We start from the raw sequence: 19,745 nt of genomic DNA, 5'->3' as shown, positions 1-19,745 counted from the left end.
CTAATGACTGTTGATTTAGGTTGTAATTTTTTCAAAGTTGAGAAGCAGTCAGGGTGTATAAAGTCACTTGTATCTTAACCTGAAGATGACATAGGAAGGTCAAAACATTGTTCTCTCCTTATCACTAAAAGTGTTAATACCCATACCAGCTGTTCTGATACTTTTTATTTCAAGTGGGTTTCTCGTCATCAAGAATAAAGCCACTTGATTCACCTAAATGGTTCACATTTGATCAAATACAAAGTGCAGAATTCATAGAGAAATATCATGGAGCAGTGTATTATTGTCTTATAAGTTGCATGTTATGGAAGAAGAATAAATATATTGCTAAGGGATGCGTTACAAGTAAATGAGACAAATAGTTATCTGTTCATTGTTTAGATAACTACCTTTGTGTAGTATCAAAGAATTTATTGAACATCAGTATATGTATAATTTTCCTATTTTGAAACAAGGCTGACAAAAAAAAAAAAAATAGTGCAGAAAATATTTCTCTTTATTTTAGTGTTTTTTGTCCACTAATTTGTGTTTCTAGTTTATTAAGAATTTTTGTTCTCCTTCAGAATAGATTAAAAATTGTTGGTAATATTTTAAATCACATTTGTGTACATGTTTAAACAAAAGTGTTATGTTAAAAATAAATATTTTCATTTATTGCTGCCCTCCATATACAGAAATATATTTCATGCATGTCACAAGCTTTCTATCACCCCTCCGTTAGAAATGACTGATTCCAGTGCAGCTCTCACGCAAATCATGATGCATCAACCCTGACAGTAAGAGTGCAACGTAGGCTTGTGATGCATGTGACTTCCTCTGTTCATTTCTACAGAACTATAACTTTTCATTTGACAGTACTTGTGTTCAGATGTGTTTTGGTTTCCAGAGTGAGATTTCATCATTGGTTTTTTTTTTTTACAATAAAGAACTATTTTAATTTAACTTCCCAATTGTTCTTTTTTCTCCTCACACTTGCATGTTTTACACCTACACTTGTTTCATTTACATATTTCTACAATGAATTCTGAGTTTATGTTCTAACTTTGGGTGTTATACTTCTACCACTATTTTCACATGCTGCAGATGGAGAGACCCATCATTGGATTTCTCTGCTATTATCCATTCTGAGATTGACTGTTATATGGGTTAACCTTCTTTTCCTGAACTTTCTCTGTTCATAAACCAAACCTGATTGGCTAGTGAATATTTGATTGCCTTTTTACACCTCTAAATTTTGCCATGTTATTTTCCCTACCCCTCCTGCATAATCAGTCAGATCTCATATGGCATTTTTCAGGTATGTTATGTTTATCCAATTCCCTGTTATTGTAATTACGTATTACCTCCACGTTGGTTTGTTTGTCACCCTTGGGTCTTGCTTTACACACATGATATCACTATAGTTTGGATTTTTGGGTTGTTATGTGACCTTGTGTCAAATAGATTTACTGCCACTTTCTTTTTGGGATTTCTGTATTGTTTTCTTTGGTAATATATTTCCAGTCGTGTATCTGTGACTTTGGAATTTGTGCATTAACACTCAACCCTTTCTCTTTTGTTTTTGTTTGTTTGCAGTTGAAACCATGACACACCCCTATTCCTTTCATCTTCTGGTTTTCATCTATCTATCAGTGTTCCTCTTCCAGGAACTTCTCAACTTATTATTTTATTCAACATTGATAGGCATGTCACCAACAACACTAGAGACTAACCAGAGGGTTCCTGTCTAGTGGGAGCTTGATCATATTTTATTGTTATCCTTTGGTTATCTTTCCCTACAGTTCCATGGGTTCTTTTGGTTTAATTAGAGTGACTCTTCTTACTGTTTCTTTCCCCACCTCCTTTAACATTTGCATCCTTTTCTTTTCACATTACTTGGAATCTTACCACCAGCTTGGATCTGCCTGTGTGTTTACAGACTGTTGCGCCTGTTCATCATCTTTTTCCAAGCTTTTATTCCTGGCTGTTGCTTGTCCTTGTTCCACACCAGAGATTGGAATCCTGTACTAGGTTTGACCTGCCTAATACTAATTTTCAATGTCCCCTGCTTTACCTTAGAGTAATTTCTTACCCTTAGATGTGCTTTTACTCCAGAGTTACTGATGACAGAAGAATGTTGCAAATGGTTATCCCAATATTTCATCACTCATTACGATCTTTTCCCCCTCGGTGTGGATTTCTGTACGTGGTGAGGGGACCTCCCAGGGAAGGTTCTGTTCTGTCTGGTTACCTTCTCTGGGATCTAAACATCCACCCACGTGTTTGCTGTGCGTGGCAACCTGTGAAGGGGAGGAGAGGATCCTGGTGGTTGAGGGGTCCAACCCTAACACACCACTTTGGCCTAGAATTCCTGTAGACGGGTGGCCTTTGGGTGACCCCCCTTGGGTCAATCAGCTGGTTCACTTGGGCTAGAGTCAACCAAGTACCAGTGTTGGAAGTTCTCAACGGGTGTTGTGGACATTGTGCCTGATGCTGATGTTTGGGTATAGTGCTCACGAAACCCTGGCGTTGCTGCATTGTGCTTGCATGACTTTGTAGTGCATTCCCTTGTAGGACTCCATGGTGGGTGGGGTCAGTGGGTACCGAAATTTTTCTTTTTCCTATGGATTCTCCTTCAAAAAATTTAAATAAAATAGTGAAAAAACAGTCAATGGGTAAGCGGCCACGTCTTGAAAACTCTGAACAGCAATCTTCAACATCTCTAACACACGTACCTCATTTTCTTGTATTACATTCTCTTTCGGAAAAACCCTAAGGGTAATTGTCCTCCTTTTTTATTCAGAAGGGACTCGAGGGACTTGCTGGCTCTCCAGAGTCAGTAAAGAAGCTTTGATCTGGAGACATATTGGTTGAAACATTCACATCCCAACACAGTGAACTCCTCTTGACTTCAAAGGCAATTGGGTATATACCTATTGAGGTTACACCTCATGCTACTTTGAATACCTCACGAGGAATTATTGTTGAGAGGGATTTGAAGAACGTCCCCGAGTCAGAGATTCTTGCTGGTCTCTCCACTCAAGGAGTTTCTGCAGTGAGGCGCATCTCCACTCGCAAAGATGGAGTTACACTGCCAACAAATATCCTCGTTTTGACATTTACTTCATCACGTGCACCTGCTACCATCAAGCCAGGTTATCTTATTTGCAGGGTACGACCATACGTTCCAAACTCTCTCCGATGTTTCCAATGTCAGAGATTTGGCAACTCAAAGACATCATGTCGTGGTTCTGTGGACTTTCACATCTCATGTCAGTCGTCAAACATGAGATATATTGAGCGGTAGCTACAAACTGCCCTCGATCGTGTACTGAAGTGGACTAAGGCGAACGGCTTTAATTTCTCTCTCTCTAAAATCGTATGCATGCACTTTTGCTGCCAACGGGGTATTTACCTTGATCCTGAACTTCATATCGGTGAAGTTTTGCTGCCAGTGGTCCCGGAGACCAAGTTCTTGGGGCTTATCTTTGTTCATAAGCTGACCTTTATACCACACTTAAAGCAGCTTCGGGTCAAATGCACAAGAGCACTGAACATCCTCCGTGTCCTTTCTTCTACCAGTTGGGGAGGAGATCGATGTTCAATGTTAAAGGTATATCGTGCTCTTATTCGATCAAAACTCGACTATGGATCGGTGGTCTATGGCTCTGCCAGACCCTCGGCCTTAAAGATGCTGGACCCCATTCATCACCAAGGACGTCAACTCTGCACTGGGGCTTTCCGTACCTCTCCAGTTCAAAGCTTATACGTTGAATCTCGTGAACCTTCTCTGCACCTTCGCCTTTTGTAAATATCTTTACAATATACTTTGTAACTTCGTTCCTTAACAAAGCATCCCACCTGGGGATGTGTTTTCCTTCCTCGGTGGGGTGTACTTTTTCAGAACAGACGATCTGCCATTGCTTCATTTGGCCTTCGCATTCGGGCACAATTGAATGAATTGGGTCTGTCCTTGGTTAACATTGCAGATTCCACAGGTCAGCCCATCCCACCATGGCTTATTACAGCCCCCAAATGTGACCTTTCTTTCAGTCATCTGAAAAAGGCAGATACTCCAGATTGGAAGTACCGTCTTTTATTTAATGAACATTTTCAAACAATCATTCTGTTCTTATTTATACAGATGGTTCCAAATCAGGTGATTCAGTGGGCTCTGCTATGGTTTTCTGCGGTTCGGTAGTTGCACGCAGAATCCCCTCTACAGCTTCTGTGTTCACTGCTGAAATGTATGCCATATCTCTTGCCCTGGATCATATTGCAGCTGAGTAGTACTCTAACTGCACTATTTATACTGACTCGCTTAGTTCTATACTGGCCCTGGAATCGCTACATGTTGGCTCACACCCTGTTCTTGCTGATATTCAAAACCGACTGCCCCATTTTTCATTAACTGCTACTTCTATCCAGTTTTTCTGGATACCAGGCCATGTTGGTATTCGTGGGAACGAGCTTGCAGACACTGCAGCTAAATCTATTTGCTCCAGCACTATCACCACCGTGCCTATTCTTTACATGGACTATGGTCTTGTATTCAAGGCTCGGCTCCGTGCCAACTGGCAATCCACTTGGAGTGAGCAACTCGACAACAAGCTTTTTCAAATAAAACCCTATATTGGGCTTTGGCTATCTAGCTTCCGTAAAGTTCGGAAGGAGGAAGCTGTTCTAACTAGACTACGCATTGGTCACAGTTTTTTAACTCATTGTTTTCTTTTATCTGGAACTGATGCACCAATGTGTAGTTTGTGTAACACTCAAATCACTATCAGCCACATTTTACTTTCTTGCCATTGTTACAATTCTCAATGATGGCAATATTTTAAACATGTTTTTTCCCAGTGTCTATCTGTAACATTGGACAGTGTTATTGGTGATGGTGACACTGTCCACCTTGATAAAGTTTTTAGATTTTTAATGGCTATTAATCTTTTTAATCTCATTTAAGTGTTGCATATTTATTCATTACACCTTTTTAATTGTGGTTCCTTTTTTACAGTTTCATTTTCTCTAATTCAATTTGACATTGGAAAATGGCCAGAACATTTATTAACTCGACACCAGGACTGGAAAGGCTAACTTCAGGTGCCTAACGCTGCTGTTTGAACTATCCGTTAGTCGTCCTGGCGAGTTGTTATTACACTTTTGCTGCATGCCATTTAACACTTTTACTACTTTACCTTTTAGTTCTGGCCATAATGACACATAACCCGGAACCAGGACTGGAAAGACCAACTTCAGGTGACTGACGGTGATTCTTATACTTACCTGTTAGTCTTCCTGGCGGGTTATGATCTTTACCATTCTGTTACAGGAAGTCCTTTACAACTTTGTAGACTGGATGTCAACATTGGTTTTATGCCATTTTCTGTTTTAATTGCTGTTTTGTTTTTACCTTCATTTACTTTTACAAATTTTACTTCATTTACTTTACTTTTACCTTTTTACTGGACATTTGGCTACTCATTATTACGATTTTGCTATATGTCTTTTAAAACTTCTATTATTTTACATTTTGATAATGGCTGCTATGACACATAACCTGGAACCAGGACTGGAAAGGCCAACTTCAGGTGACTGACGGTGGTTCTTGAACTTACCTGTTAGTCTTCCTGGTGGGTTATGATCATTACCATTTTGCTAGTGAAAGTACTTTACAACTTCTGTTACTCTGCTTTCTCTCTTGACATTGTAAACTGGGTGTCACCATTGGTTTTATACTTTTTCTGTTTTTCAATGATGTTTTGTTTTACCTTCATTTCCTTTTATGTATTGTACTACATTTACTTTATTTTTACCTTTTAACCGGACGTTTGGCGCAGATAGCCTAGCTGCTTTGTGCCATAAAACACTAAATCAATCAATCAACCGTCTTTTCAGTTTATTTTTCAGGGGATATTTGCTCTGTTTTGCACATTACCCTTTGAACTTGCTTCAGCCCTTATATGTTTTGTTGGGCATTAAGAGCATCCATTTGTCACTTATATGTTCTCTGGTAGCATTTTCCCCCCTTTCTTTAGTTGACTGGCTACTGTTTGCTTGTTCTGAACAGGAATACACCTGTTACCCTTGTCAGTTGTCCCTGGAGGTGTTTGTAATGGACTTTTGATCAAGTTGAAGTCCTTGCTGTGACCTGTCTAATATCTTGTCCATTTGGGCATTTTTCATTTTCTTCATACATATCAGTTAGGCATCTCTTCTGCAACTTCATTTGTTGGGTTTTCTGTTTGATTACAACTCATGCAGTTCTATCACTTGTGGGGGTTCTGATCTTCCATGGTAGCCCTTATACCACGTGTGACTTTGTCATAAATTGGTGTTAGTGGTTAGATACAACTTGCATGTTGGCGAGTGTTTTGCTTCTTCCTAATCCTCATTCATTTTTTCCCACATTTCATGGACACAACTCTTCAGGATGGGAAGCATAGTTTGTTCAGCCTGAGGTTTCAGGGTTTTTGGTCTATGGTTGAGAGGCATTATTCTATAAATGTCTTGGAGCTGCTTGCTTTAGGTTGTTTTTGGTTAATTTTCTCTGTCTGGTCAGAAATCTGGTTATGATCCATTCAAACTTTTTTTCACTGGTTGCTTATCTCAGTCACCAGGGCAGCACTTGTTCTCCATCCCTCTGCATTTGTACGTTGGATCTTCTTTTTGGGCTCATGTGCTCAGTATTGATATTACTATATTGTATGATCATTTTCTGGGTGAATTTGCTCTTATCATTTGCTGGATTCTTGTTTAAACAACATCTATCTGATTGAATTATCTCTTAATCTTTTTGTTCTCCAATAGCTTTGACTTCAGTGGGGTGTTCCTCACAAAATTTAACTAAATGATATTATAATAATTTTTATGAGTAGGTTACTGGTGTTTTGCTGCCATAGATGACATGATAAACTCCATTGTAAAACATAAAATCAAATGGGAGTGAGACATCAAAACTGCAGTTCACCTCTCTTAATGGGATCCCTCGTTCTACCTCAACATGGATATTAGTTCTCATTGACTGAGTTTTTTAATTAGAGTAGAACCAATCAACTTAAGTTCTCACACATGTTTTCAGATATTTGTATTTCTGCCTCCTTTATACTCCATCATTGTTGTAGGCAATGGTAGAAGTAATTGTGGAATGTTACTGCTTTTTTCCTTCTGCTAGTTTTTGAGGTATCACGTTTTGAAAATTTTAATGAGTTTTTTTTTTTTTTGGGGGGGTGGGGTTCTGGTCAATTTCACTTTTGAGTAAAACGGTTTATATTATGTAAACCTCTTTTTGATACTGGATGTAGGGTTCCTGGACTGATCTCTCAACTTATCACATTCATGTGTGCCCCATTTTATGAACTTGAGGTGAAGATGGTATGATCCTCCTTCATACCCCTACCATATGGCTGGGTTTTGGACAACGTGCAAGTGGAGTGATCTTCTTTTCTACCCCCATATGGATGTTTGTACCTGGTAGCCATGTTTTGTATTGTTGTTGACTTACAGCATGATCTTCATCCAGCCCCCATGGAATGCCTGTTCTCAGTAGCATAGATTTGGAATGTGGTCAGCTTGCTGTGTATGGTCTGTCATGTTCTAAGCTCTAAAGCTAAAGGCACATCCTTTTCACTTTACCCACTTTTATAATTCTGGGATTTGGTTTCATAAATATTGCATGTTTTGGATCACTTTCCAGCAGCAGTTCTGTCCCACATTGATGTGCTCTTTTGTTTTCTGCCCATATATGTGACATCTTTCTACAATGGGCAAAGAGTATACCTGGTACAGAAGTGGTACAGTTCCTCTCATTAGATCTCAGAATTCAACTATCTCATTTTATGGAGAGTCCTTCAGATGCTTTTGAAGGATGCTTTTTTACTTCCCTTGCACCAGTCCCTCCCACCTGTTTAATACGAGCTTCTAGCTATTTATGTGAGAAGAGATATTCTACTTTATTGGAAGTTGTAATTTTCCTGTACTGAAAATATTTTTCTTATAGGTACTTGTCTACTCTCACACTTCCCACCCTTTCTCCCTATTGAAACCCAGTGTTTCCATCTTCTGCCAAAACTCAGTGATAGTATGGTCGACTTTAACAGGGGCAGTCACATGGGTTGTGAGAGGTATGTTGCATTCTTATTGTTGGAGGATTGATGCATAATGATTTGCATGACAGATGCAATGGAATCACTTCCTATGGAGGGGAAATAAAAGACTTGAGGCATACATAAAAACATTTTTGGATTTTGAGAGCAGTAGCAAATAAGAATAGCTATTTATGTAAGAAAGGTAAGTACCTATCAGAAATACATTTTTAATGTAGAAAAACTATAACCTCAACTAAAATTGTAACAAACATGGGTATTAAAATGTACATTTATATTTACAAACTAAAGTATCTACTGACTTGTTGAGTCTAAATATTGTTTGCAGAGGAGTTTTAACTCTATATATAAGATTTACTACATGAGAGGTAATATAATTTCTTAAAGAAACTTTAGAAATGTTTTAAAAATTAACTACTTTCATGTTTTTGAGTTTGTCTTAAAAGAGCAGTTACTAAAACTGTACCACAGAGTCCAAGAATTAAATATTTTGTTACATAATTGTCTCTACCTTTACTATCACAAAACTCTTATTATCAATGTTCTACTCTACATTTGTGTACACTTATTGTAATTACACCAGTCACCTTCTCTGTGGTGGGAGTTATATTTTCACCTTGTGTTTATGTGTGTTTGTCAGCGATTATTTTTTTTTTTTTTTTAGAAAACAGCTGAATGGATTTGGATGAAAGTCAGTATTTGGAATATGACCCCATTGTAGAAATGATTTTGGTTTTTAGAGGATCAAGGTCACAGCGGTGTCACAAAAAAAATCTATCTATTAACATAATGAACAATGTTTCATGTTCCTCTTGCTTTATAAGTTGGTAAAAAATTACTAGATTTTGTTGAAACTTTGAACATGTAGAATATTATTTCTCGTTGTCCTGCAAAAATGTTCTGTATCCATTAATAACAATGGACATACAGACACATTTTCAATGTTTTTGAGATCCAAATATGATCAAAGCTGCTTTTGGAGAGATATGCACTCTACTGAGTGCCCCCCCCTAGTTAAACAAGTTTGTACATTAATAAACATAGTATTATCAGTTAACTTTTATTTAAATATAGAAAGAATAATGTCTAAATACTTATAAATTGGATTACACAAGGTTAAAAATTTTTATTTGCAAGCTCTTGATCGTGTTTGTAGGATCATCATTAGGCTAACTGAACTTGACAACAGTGTTTAGGTGTAAACCATGTTTATAGGTATTCTAGTAAACTTAACCCAACTTTGTTCTTCATTTGCAAGCTTTTAAACCTGTTTCTAGGATCATCATTATGCTAACTGAACTTGACAACAGTGTTTAGGTGTAAATCTTTTATAGATATTTTAATAAAGTTAACTCTACTTTATTCTAAGTTTGTTTTTTTAGTGTTCTTTTTTGCAGTTTTGTCTGAGTTTTGATTCACTTGTTTTTGTTATTAGAGCTCCTGGGAAAAAAGCAACAAATTCAGTAACAGAAAATGCACTTAGGGAAACAGAAGCTTCAGTACTTGCAACATTTGACTTTCTTTCTTCAGATATGGAAGATGAAGAAGAAGAAAATCTCAGGTAATTTCACACAATCTAGTTTTCTGTTGTACACCTTAATGTGGTTGATTCAAAATTTTGTTTTTCTGAAACTGAAATTATTTGTAAGGTAAATTATTAATGTTGGCATTTTGTAATTGAAAAAATCTGAAGTATTAAGATTTACATTAAGAAATGAAAGCTGACGTGTTCTGTTTGATCCTTGTTTTGGGAGTCAAGTTTATGTACATAATCTCAGTTGCATGTTGTTTGTACATGAAGTTCATTTCTCAAGTTATTAATTTAAATGGTCATCCATTGTTTCTCTCTCACTGCACTTTTGATTCCTGTTATGCAAGCTGTTAAATAACATGGAAATTTAGTGTTTTTTCTAAATGTTTTATATGAAAAATAAGTGTATTTTATGAAAGTTTAACTTCATTTTATATTTGATATTAAAAAAAAAAAAAGAGTTAAACTTTTAATATGTGGGCTGTCTATGTTGCGGTGACATCACATTGCAAGTTTACTTTATGTTATGGTGTTATGAAATCTTTCATTTAGAAGAATAACTTTAACAGTTGTTCTAAACTGTTTGACTGTACTTCTAGAAATAGAACTAAGGGAAGAAGTAACCATTAATGGATTAATGTTAAACTGTTGGGGTAGAAGTTTTTAGAAAGTATTAATAAGTTAAGGGAAAACATTTTTTTTTACCTTCCCTTCATGTTGTTTATTGCTCATGAAACTTAAACACAGATAAGTAGAAAAGGTTTTAATGTGTAATTCAATTTTGTGTCTACAGATATTACAAGACTCAAAGCTACTAACATTACTTGACTTTTGAAAAATGAAAGGAATTATAGTATTTGTTTTTTTATTTTTCAGCACACCTGAAATAAAATCAGGTACAAGTATAGTGCATTGGTTTCTTGTTATGCCATCATTTGTAAAAGCAAACAGTAAATAACAAGTATTGAAAGTTATTCTGTATCAGCGTGTGATGGCATGTATGTAGCAGCCTGAGGTATTAAAAATTGCCTTACCCACTGATGTTAATGAGTTGACTTTAGCTCAGCTGGTATAGCATATGCTTATAAAGCAAATGGCCCCAGGTTTGGGTGCTGCACATGAAAGCCATCTATTTGTTATAAAATTTGTAAATTAAACAATAGGTTCTCTTAATGCATCAACAGATACACTGCTCTAGATATGTCTGTTGATAATAATTATTTCAAACATTACTATCTCCTGTGCACTAAGATTGTAATACAAAAAATGACTTCATTTCAAACCATTTTCACATTGTTGCTCATCATTTCTGGATTGTTTTGACTTTCAGAATTAATAAGTATTTTATAGACAACAAACTATAGTACTGATCTTTTGTACTAAGTAAAGATCAGATATTTAACTGTTACTGTTGGGAGTTCTATTATAATATAAACCTTAGAGTAGTAATTATTTCACAAATTGAGTTTGATATAATTAATTTTTGTGAAATGAAATGTTTTTTGAAACAGGAAACTCTTAATTGGTTTAAACAAAAGCAGGCAGTTTGTACTTAACTGTAACAGAACAGGTTATAACTGCATAGAACATTTTGTAAATGGCTGATTGTTTTTTTTTTTTTTTCAGTTGTATGTCATTTATTGTCTTGTTCCACAACAGCTTGGTACAGTTGGTAGTGTTGCTAATTTTTAATTGATTAAACAGCTAATAAGTAGGATATACAGAATAAATATTTAGTATCTTGATTCAAAGAATGTTTTATCTTTACAAAGGTGCCAAGCTTATATATATAGCTGAAATTCAAATAATAGCCTAAGTTAATATAGAGATATGTGAGAGCATGTAAACTTGAATGCCATGAAACATAAAAAAAACAAATGGAAGTCTAGATTATAAGATGTATGTTCAATATTTTAAAGAGTTATGGTTGTAGTTTATTCAGTGAGAATATTTTCATTTTAAATTCACTCTAAAGAGAACAGTGTATAAACAAATGAAAACAAACAACAAACATTTGATAAAGTGTATTCCTGATGAAAGTGTTATATTGGGTTTTCTTTGAACTACAAGTATTATGTTTTTATCATATTTTGTGAATTTTTATTTATAATTATTTATCGTGTAGACTGGGATATCATGTATACCAATTGATTAAAGAATTTTTGACAATTGCTTTCAGCAGTGATGAAGAAGGATGTGAGCCTGAAGACAGAATTGAAAATAAAAGAATTATTTCAAAACCAGTGGTTAGTCATTTGTATGTCAGATGTTTTAGCATATATTCTACCATCTGACCAATTATTTTGTTTTATTACTTGCTAATTCTCAGCAACAGTCTTACTATATGATAAATTTAATAAATTCTTTGTTTATTATTGAACTATAAATATAGTAAAACATGTTACAGACATAATAAAAAAAATATCAGTAAGTAAACTAGCATAATTCATGAAGGTAAAAACTAATCAAGTTGAGTGTTTCAAGAGGAGATTGAGTTGTTTTTATTACTGTGTATCTTGTACAAAACTACTGGTGGTATATTCGAGTCATTATCTGTAACTAGGTGATTCCCTCAAACAACAAAATGCCCAGGATGGATGATTTGATGATGGAAGATGCAGAAACTGAAGAAGTCTTATCAGAATTTAGTTTCTTGGGACCAAACTCTGTCAATGGTTCAGGAGAAGCAAGGAGTCAGGGGGAAATTGTAGATTGGGGTAAGTCATACAGTTTTGATGGAGAGTTTGAATCAAATTGTTGCATGTAGTGTAATTTTTATAACATCCTAAACACAATCTATTTATCCTTTTATTTTAAAGTTTCTTGGGTCTTAAATTGATAGGTCTGAGCAGTTGTATATCTTAGCATATTCTTGACAAGTTAGATTTTAATTTCTATGTAGTAGAAAGTGTATTTGGCGATTGTATAAAACATGGTAAAATGAATAAAAAGGTTTAAGATTTTCATAACATAACAACTTTCAGAATGTTATTTGTAACAAAAACTTCCAACTGTGGTGGGGAAATATTGCTTGGAAAAGATGAAAAACTTAAGATTTCTGATGTTTTATTGGTTGTTAGTTTTATCAACTATTGTGCATGAAAGACAGTACATGCTTTTTAAAGTGGCAGCTAATTCTAGTTAAGATGTTAACCATTGAGCATTCCAGGTAGGAATAAGATTAAGTTCTCAAAGATAATGGGAACTATGAAAATATGGTTTTTATGCCAGTTTTAGTAAATGTTACTTGCACTACATCAAGAAAACTTTGTGAGTTGACAATTTATATCAAGAATGCTCATGCAGACTACTTAATTCAACTAGTAATCAACTAACAGAATTGAAAGTAACTGTAGAAAAATTTATGTATGTACACATTTTGCATTTACAGATAATGTAAAAAATAAGTTTTTTTATAATCATATGAAAATCAATGTGTGTGTGTGTGTGTGTGCATATATGTATGTATCTTAGTTTTATTGTTATGCAACATCATATTTATTACTGAATACCAAATATAATTATTTTGAGAGTGTTTTTAAGCAGTAGTAATGTTTAAAATCTGTCAGTATGCTATACAGTAACTATCTTTATTTAAACAAAGTTCCCCTCTATGTGGATTCCTGTACGTGGTGAGGGGACCTTCCAGGGAAAGTTCAGTTCTTACAGTTTACCTCCTATGGGATCTAAACATCCACTTATGTGTTTGCTGTGTGTAGTGACCCGTGAAGGGGAGAAGAGGATCCTGGTGGTTGAGGGGTCCAACTCAAACACACCACTTTGGCCTTGAATTCCTGTAGATGGGGAGCGTTAGGGTAGCCCCCCTAGGGTCAATCAGCTGGTCCACTTGGGCTAGGGTCCACCAAGTACCAGTGTTGAATATTCTTAACAGGTGTTGTAGATATTGTATCTGATGCTGGTGTTTGGGTATAGTGCTCACAAAACCCTGGCATTGCTGCAGTGTCCTGGTTTGGCATTATAGTATGTCCCCTTGTATGTCTCTATGGTGGGTGGGGTTGGTGGTCACTGAAACATTCTTTCTTTATTATGGTTCCCCCAAATAAAAACTTAAGTATTGGAAAAACGTACATAGGTAAATGACCACATCTTGAAGTTCTGAGCAGCAATCTTCAACATCTGTAATACATATCTCTTTTTCTTATCCTATATTCTCTTTCAAACAAACTTTAAGGGCACATGTCTCCCTTTTTCATTCATAAAGGACTAGAGGGACTTGCTGGCTTTCCAAAGTCAGTCTTAAAGCTTAGCTCTGGTGACATATTGGTGGAAACGTCCACATCTAAACACAGTGAACTCTTACATACAAAGGTAATTGGGGATATACCCATTGAGGTTATGCCCCATGCTACTTTGAATTTATCATGAGTAGCTATTTTTGAGAGTGATTTGAAGAACAACCCTCAGTTGGAGGTTCTTGCTGGTTTTTGCCACCCAAGGAGTTTTTGCAGTGAGGCGTACCTCCACTCACAAAGATGGACTTATGATGCTGACCAATGTCCTCATTTTAAGATTTGCATCACTGCATCCACCTACCACCATCAAGGCAGGTTGTCTTAATTTCAAGGTACAGCCATATATTCCAAACCCTCTCAAATGTTTCCAGTGTCAGTTGTTTTGGTCACTTGAAGATATCATAGCATGGTTCCTTAATGTGTGCTCGTTGAGGTGGCAAGGACCACAATGCCTATGAGTGTGAAACATACCCTCATTGCATTAATTGCAATAGCTCTCGCTCATCCTACTTTCAGTCTTGCCTGAAGTGGTTGGGAAAAAAAGAGTTGCAGCATTTGAAGACAATTCAAAACATTACTTAACCTGAGGCTTGAAAGTTGCTGTCCATCACTTAATCTTGGATGTATGCTGCTGTACTTTGTTCCACTACTACAGTGGGAGTGCAGACGAATCTCTCTGTGCCTCCAAAAGAATCATTCTCAAACCATATGAAAAGTCTTTTGACCTCCATGGTTAACAAAGTTGACAAATCAATGTCAACACCCATCTCAGTCCCTAACACACATTCCAGCACATCCCATGATCCACTTCCTTTTGTTCTTGGTACAGGCATTTCCTCAGGTACATCTTTTTCTCCTGCCTCAACATGCAAAATAATCATTTGTTCATGTTTTCAGTTGCTGGAATCCAATTTAATCCAGGGCAGTATCCATGGAGGTTGATAGACCTCCCTTGAATAAAGCAAATAAAAAGATGTGGTCATAAACAAAAGGGCTCTTCACCCAATTTGTCTACACATAAATAAAAATGGCTACTTTGATACAATGGAACTAAGTTTACTTTCTAATCTAGATCACATCAAAGCACTGATTGCTTCCTACCAACCTGTATGTCTTACCTTACAGAAAACATTTCTGAAAACTGCTGATACAGTCACATTTCAGCAGTTTTCTTTGCACAGAAATTACAAGTTGTGTGATGGATGAGTGCATGGAGGGGGTTGGCACTGTTGATTGATCAGCATGTGCCCACCTTGTCTTTGCCACTCGACACACCCTTGGATGCTGTAGCCATCCGTGTTTCCTCAGGTCATACCATCACAATTTGTTCTCTCTACCCGTCTCATGATGAGACCTATGATCAATCAGACCTTGATGCTCTCTTTGAACAGTTGCTATTTCCCTTCATAATCCTAGGGAAGTGCTAATATTGATGGGAGGGGTCGCTCTGTATAGTGTATGCTCTCTGATCACCACCTTTCTCCTTTCAATACTGGTTCTTATAATTATTTTCATGCACCTAATCAGTCCTTTACTGCTATTGATCTCTCATTTTGCTTTCCTTCACTATTTCCCCACTTTTCATGTAGGGTTGACTATAACCCAGGAGGCAGTGATCATTTTCCTATAATTTTCAAAGAAACTAGTCGTTGTTGATGCCACCTGACCTGCATGCTCCAGTGGAAGCTGGATCAAACAAAATGGCCCTCTTTCACTGCTCTTGCAGAACTTGATCCTATCATCATCTGTAAGCCATCAATATATGACTGTGTGGCAGCAGTAACTGACTACATTATACGGGCAGCTGCTCAGTGTGTTCCTAAAACCTCTACGTTTTCACAATATCCTCGTCCCTGGTGGAATCCTGCCTGCCCCATGGCACAGAAGGCTCTAAAACAGGCTTGGGATACTTTTAGTAGATATTCCACAATCTCGCACCACATTGCTTTCCATCAGGCCCATGCAAATGCTCAGTGGGTAAGATGCCAAAGCCAGAAGGAGTCTTGGATTTTAAGTTCACAACCAGCATATTTTACAGGTGACATGTGATATATGAGCAGGTGATTCCAAGTTTGTGTGGTTTGACACTTTCCTGTTCCTTTCTACAGGAACTTGGAGTCTCTCAGGGTTGTGTTTTGAATGTTGCACTTTTCAGTACAAAGATTAATGCCATCACTGAACAACTCTTTCTTACTCTTGTAAACGGGCTCTATGTCAACAACTTTCACATCTCGTGTCAGTCATCAAACATGAGGTATGTTGTGCGGCAGCTACAGACTGCTCTCAGTTATTTACTTAAGTGGACCAGAGCAAACGGCTTTTACTTCTCTCCATGTCTCTAAAACCATTTGCATGCACTTTTGCTGCCCATGGGGTATTCACCCTGATCCTGAACTCCATATTGGTGAAGTTGTGTTGCCTGTGGTCCCTGAGACAAAGTTCTTTGGGTTTATCTTTGATTGTAAGCTGATCTTTATACCACATATTAAACAGCTACTGGTTAAATGTACAAGAGCACTGAACATCCTCTATGTCCTCTCTTCCACCACTTTGGGAGCAGGTCAATGTTCTATGCTACAGATATATTGTGCTCTTATTCGATCGAAACTTGACTGTGGATTACTGGTCTGTGGCTCTACCAGGACCTCGGCTTTAAAGATGCTGGACCCCATTCATCACCAAGGACTTTGGTTCTACACTGGGGCTTTTTGCACTTTTCCAGTCCAGAGCTTATACGTAGAGTCTCATGAACCTTCTTTGCCCCTCTGCTGTTTGCAGCTGTCTTTACTATATGCCTTGAAACTTCATGCCTTACCAGTGCATCCTACCTGGGGTTGTGTTTTTCTTCCTTGGTGGACCATACTTTTTTTAGAACAGAGGATCTGCCATTGCTCATTTTTGCCTTTGTATCTGGGTGCATTGGATAACATTGCTGTTTTCACTGGTCAGCCCATCCTGCCATGACTTCTTACATTTCCCAAATGTGACCTATCTTCAAGTCATCTGAGAAAAGCAGACACTCATGATTGGAAATACTGTCTGTTATTTGCTGAACATCAGATGACTGTGTGGGCTCTACCATGGTTTGTTGTGGTTTGCTGGTTGCATGCAGAATCCCCTCTCCAGCTTCTGTGTTTGCTGCTGAACTGTATGCCATTTCTCTTGCCTTGGATCACATTGAAGCTAAGCAGTATTCAAATTGCACTATTTATACTGATTCGCTTAGTTATCTACTGGACCTGGAATCGCTTCATGTTAGTTTACATATTCAAAACTGACTGGTCCATTTCTCTTTAACATCCACTTCTCTCCAGTTTTTCTGGATATTTTCAGGAACAAGCTTGCTGACACTGCAGCTAAATCTATCTGCTCTGGCACTATCACTGCTGTGCCTGTTCCATACGTGGACTATGGTCCTGTATTCAAGGCTCAGCTCTGTGCAAGTTGGCAGTCGACTTGAAATGAGTAACATGAAAACAAGGTTTTCCAAATAAAACCCTCTATTTGACTTTGGTCATCTTGCTTCCATAAGGATCAGAAAGAGGAAGTTGTTCTGACTAAGCATTGGGCACAGCTTTTTAACTCATTGTTTTCTTTTATCAGGGATTAATTCAGCAATGTGTTGTCTGTGTAACTCTCAGGTCACAATAAGCCAAATTTTGCTGTCTTGCCCTTGTTATGACTCTCAACGACAGCATCATTTTAAACATGTTCTGTCCCAAGGTTTATCTGTAACATTAGACAGTGTTGTTGGTGATGGCAACACTGTCCACCTTGGAAATGTTTTTAGTTTTTTAAAGGCCATTAATTTTTTTTAATGCTGTTTAAGTTTTTTTAATTTATACATTAGACCTTTTTTTAATGTGATTCCCTTTTAAGAATCATCTAGTTCGATTTAAAATTAGAAAATGGCCATAATGTCATATAACTCAAAACCAGAACTGGAAAAGCCAACTTCAGGTGACTAATGGTTGTTTTTCAACTTACCTGTTAGTCTTCCTGTCAAGTTAGCATAATTACAATTATGCTACAGAAAGTCCTTTATAACTTTTTTTTCTGTAGTTTTTCTCTTACTGTTGTAGACTAGATGTAAAAATTGGTTTTATGTTTTTTAAACTTGTTTTGTTTTACCTTAATTTCCTTTTATGAATTTTACTAATTTTACTTTAATTTTAACTTTTTACTGGATGTTTAGCACAGATAGCCTTGTTGCTTTGTGCCATAAAACACCAAACCAACCAATTAAAAAAAAGTGAAAGTTAACTTACAAAACACTACATTGTAGTGTTATGCTATAAATATAGCTTACCCAGTTGGTTACATATTTGCTTTTTTTCAAGTACTCATTGGTTGTATTGCATTGTTATGCATGGGATCAAAGAAAGAAAAAGAGATACAATGTAAACTTAACTCTGTAGTAATTATGGACTTTTTGTTATTTTGTATGTTAACCCTATAATATTTGGTAAACATTTTTCAGGTGTTGAGTGCATGCTTGTAAGTCAAGTTAAGAGCTCTAAGTGAAAGTAATAATTTAAAATTTTTCAACAATTTTTGGCTTAGAATTTTTGAATTTGTATTATTTTTTTCATTTTGCAAAGAAGAATGAGGGGGGAAGCTCCAAATTTCAAATTATGTTGTTCTGAGATTATAAATGTAATGTTTTTTTAACGCAATTTTTGCCTCCCTCCCTTCAGTGGATTAAGTGTGAAGCCTTGTAATGCTAAAAACTGGGACTTGATACCCATGATGGGCACAACCATGATACCCACAGTTTAGCTTTTAACTTAATAAATAAACAAGTCATGTGATTTTTGTTCTCAGTTAATGAATTGTTTACTACAACTCTTTTTTTTTTTAATATATATTTCTCTCTTTTATGGTATTGCAACATTTGGTGTGGACATTTACTAGTAACAGCTATTTTCCAAGCTTTGTTTTTCAACATACAAATACCATTAGACAGAGCAGATTATAAAATGTTTGCTAGTGTAGAGTAGCTAAAGTGGTAAGAGTAGTAATTTATAGTTTTCCCAGAATCTAACTATCTACTACTTCTGTAGATATGAACAATCAAACTTAATAAAAAATTCAGAAGACTTTGGAACTTATTATAGGTCTGGAAATTTGTTTAGATTATTGTTAAGCTTATTATATTCAAACAATGAGCATAAATGTGAGAACTTGTCACTTATTGAAAGAAAAGTATGTTTCTAAAGTATAAATTGTTATCAAGAATATTCTAAGCAAAAAACCCACAATACCTAGCTTGATGAAGATAATGGTAATTCTCAATTGTAAGATAATGTTGTAGATCACCAAAAAATCTTTATCATTTTTCATTTGTTTTTTTTATCACTTTTGATTGTTTTTTATAGCTAGAAGTAGTGATTCTACTGCAGTGGAAAAGTAAACTGTTAAAAAAAATATGTTGATGAATGTAAACAAAGTTGAAAATAACTGGGTGTATAAAATGAAACTTTCTAATAGACTATAACATAGGTTTAAATTATGAGATGACAGGAAGTTTGTTTTATGATTTCTTCATCAAAACAATGTCTCACAGTAAAACTTCAAAAATTTTGCAACCTAAAATTGTAGAAATACAAGTCTAATTATTATATCAATTTCTTAAAACCAAAGTAACATGATAATGATTTAATAGGTTTGTACTAAATTTTTTGTAATTTGATTAATCATTTCCATCATGAGAGGGGGGGGAATGTAGGGGATTTCATTGATAATTCTCTGGCCTTAACAACAATTATCATTTATTAAAGACCATCGTTAACTAACTGTAAAAACATTTACTTCAAATAAAGAACATACCATGTAGACTGTAAATAGCACCAGTAGTTAGAGTGAATATATATTTACATG

General features: G+C 36.1%; 1 protein-coding gene across 9 annotated transcripts in view; it reads left to right on the top strand.

The window, feature by feature from the left end:
* LOC143252388 (striatin-3-like) overlaps positions 1-19,745 on the top strand; it is an 83,066-nt gene that overhangs the window by 36,796 nt on the left and 26,525 nt on the right. For 5 of the 9 annotated variants that reach the window (XM_076504406.1, XM_076504409.1, XM_076504403.1 and 2 more), the window contains 3 exons: positions 9,517-9,642; positions 11,792-11,858; positions 12,176-12,329. In XM_076504406.1, coding sequence (XP_076360521.1) covers positions 9,517-9,642; positions 11,792-11,858; positions 12,176-12,329 — 347 coding nt within the window. The remainder of the gene's footprint in view (positions 1-9,516; positions 9,643-11,791; positions 11,859-12,175; positions 12,330-19,745) is intronic. The other 4 variants (XM_076504410.1, XM_076504404.1, XM_076504412.1 and 1 more) reach the window with 1 other exon arrangement.

The sequence above is a fragment of the Tachypleus tridentatus genome, chromosome 6, assembly GCF_004210375.1.
Source record: "Tachypleus tridentatus isolate NWPU-2018 chromosome 6, ASM421037v1, whole genome shotgun sequence".
Classification (NCBI taxonomy): domain Eukaryota; kingdom Metazoa; phylum Arthropoda; class Merostomata; order Xiphosura; family Limulidae; genus Tachypleus; species Tachypleus tridentatus.
This window is presented reverse-complemented; position numbering and strand designations above follow the sequence as displayed.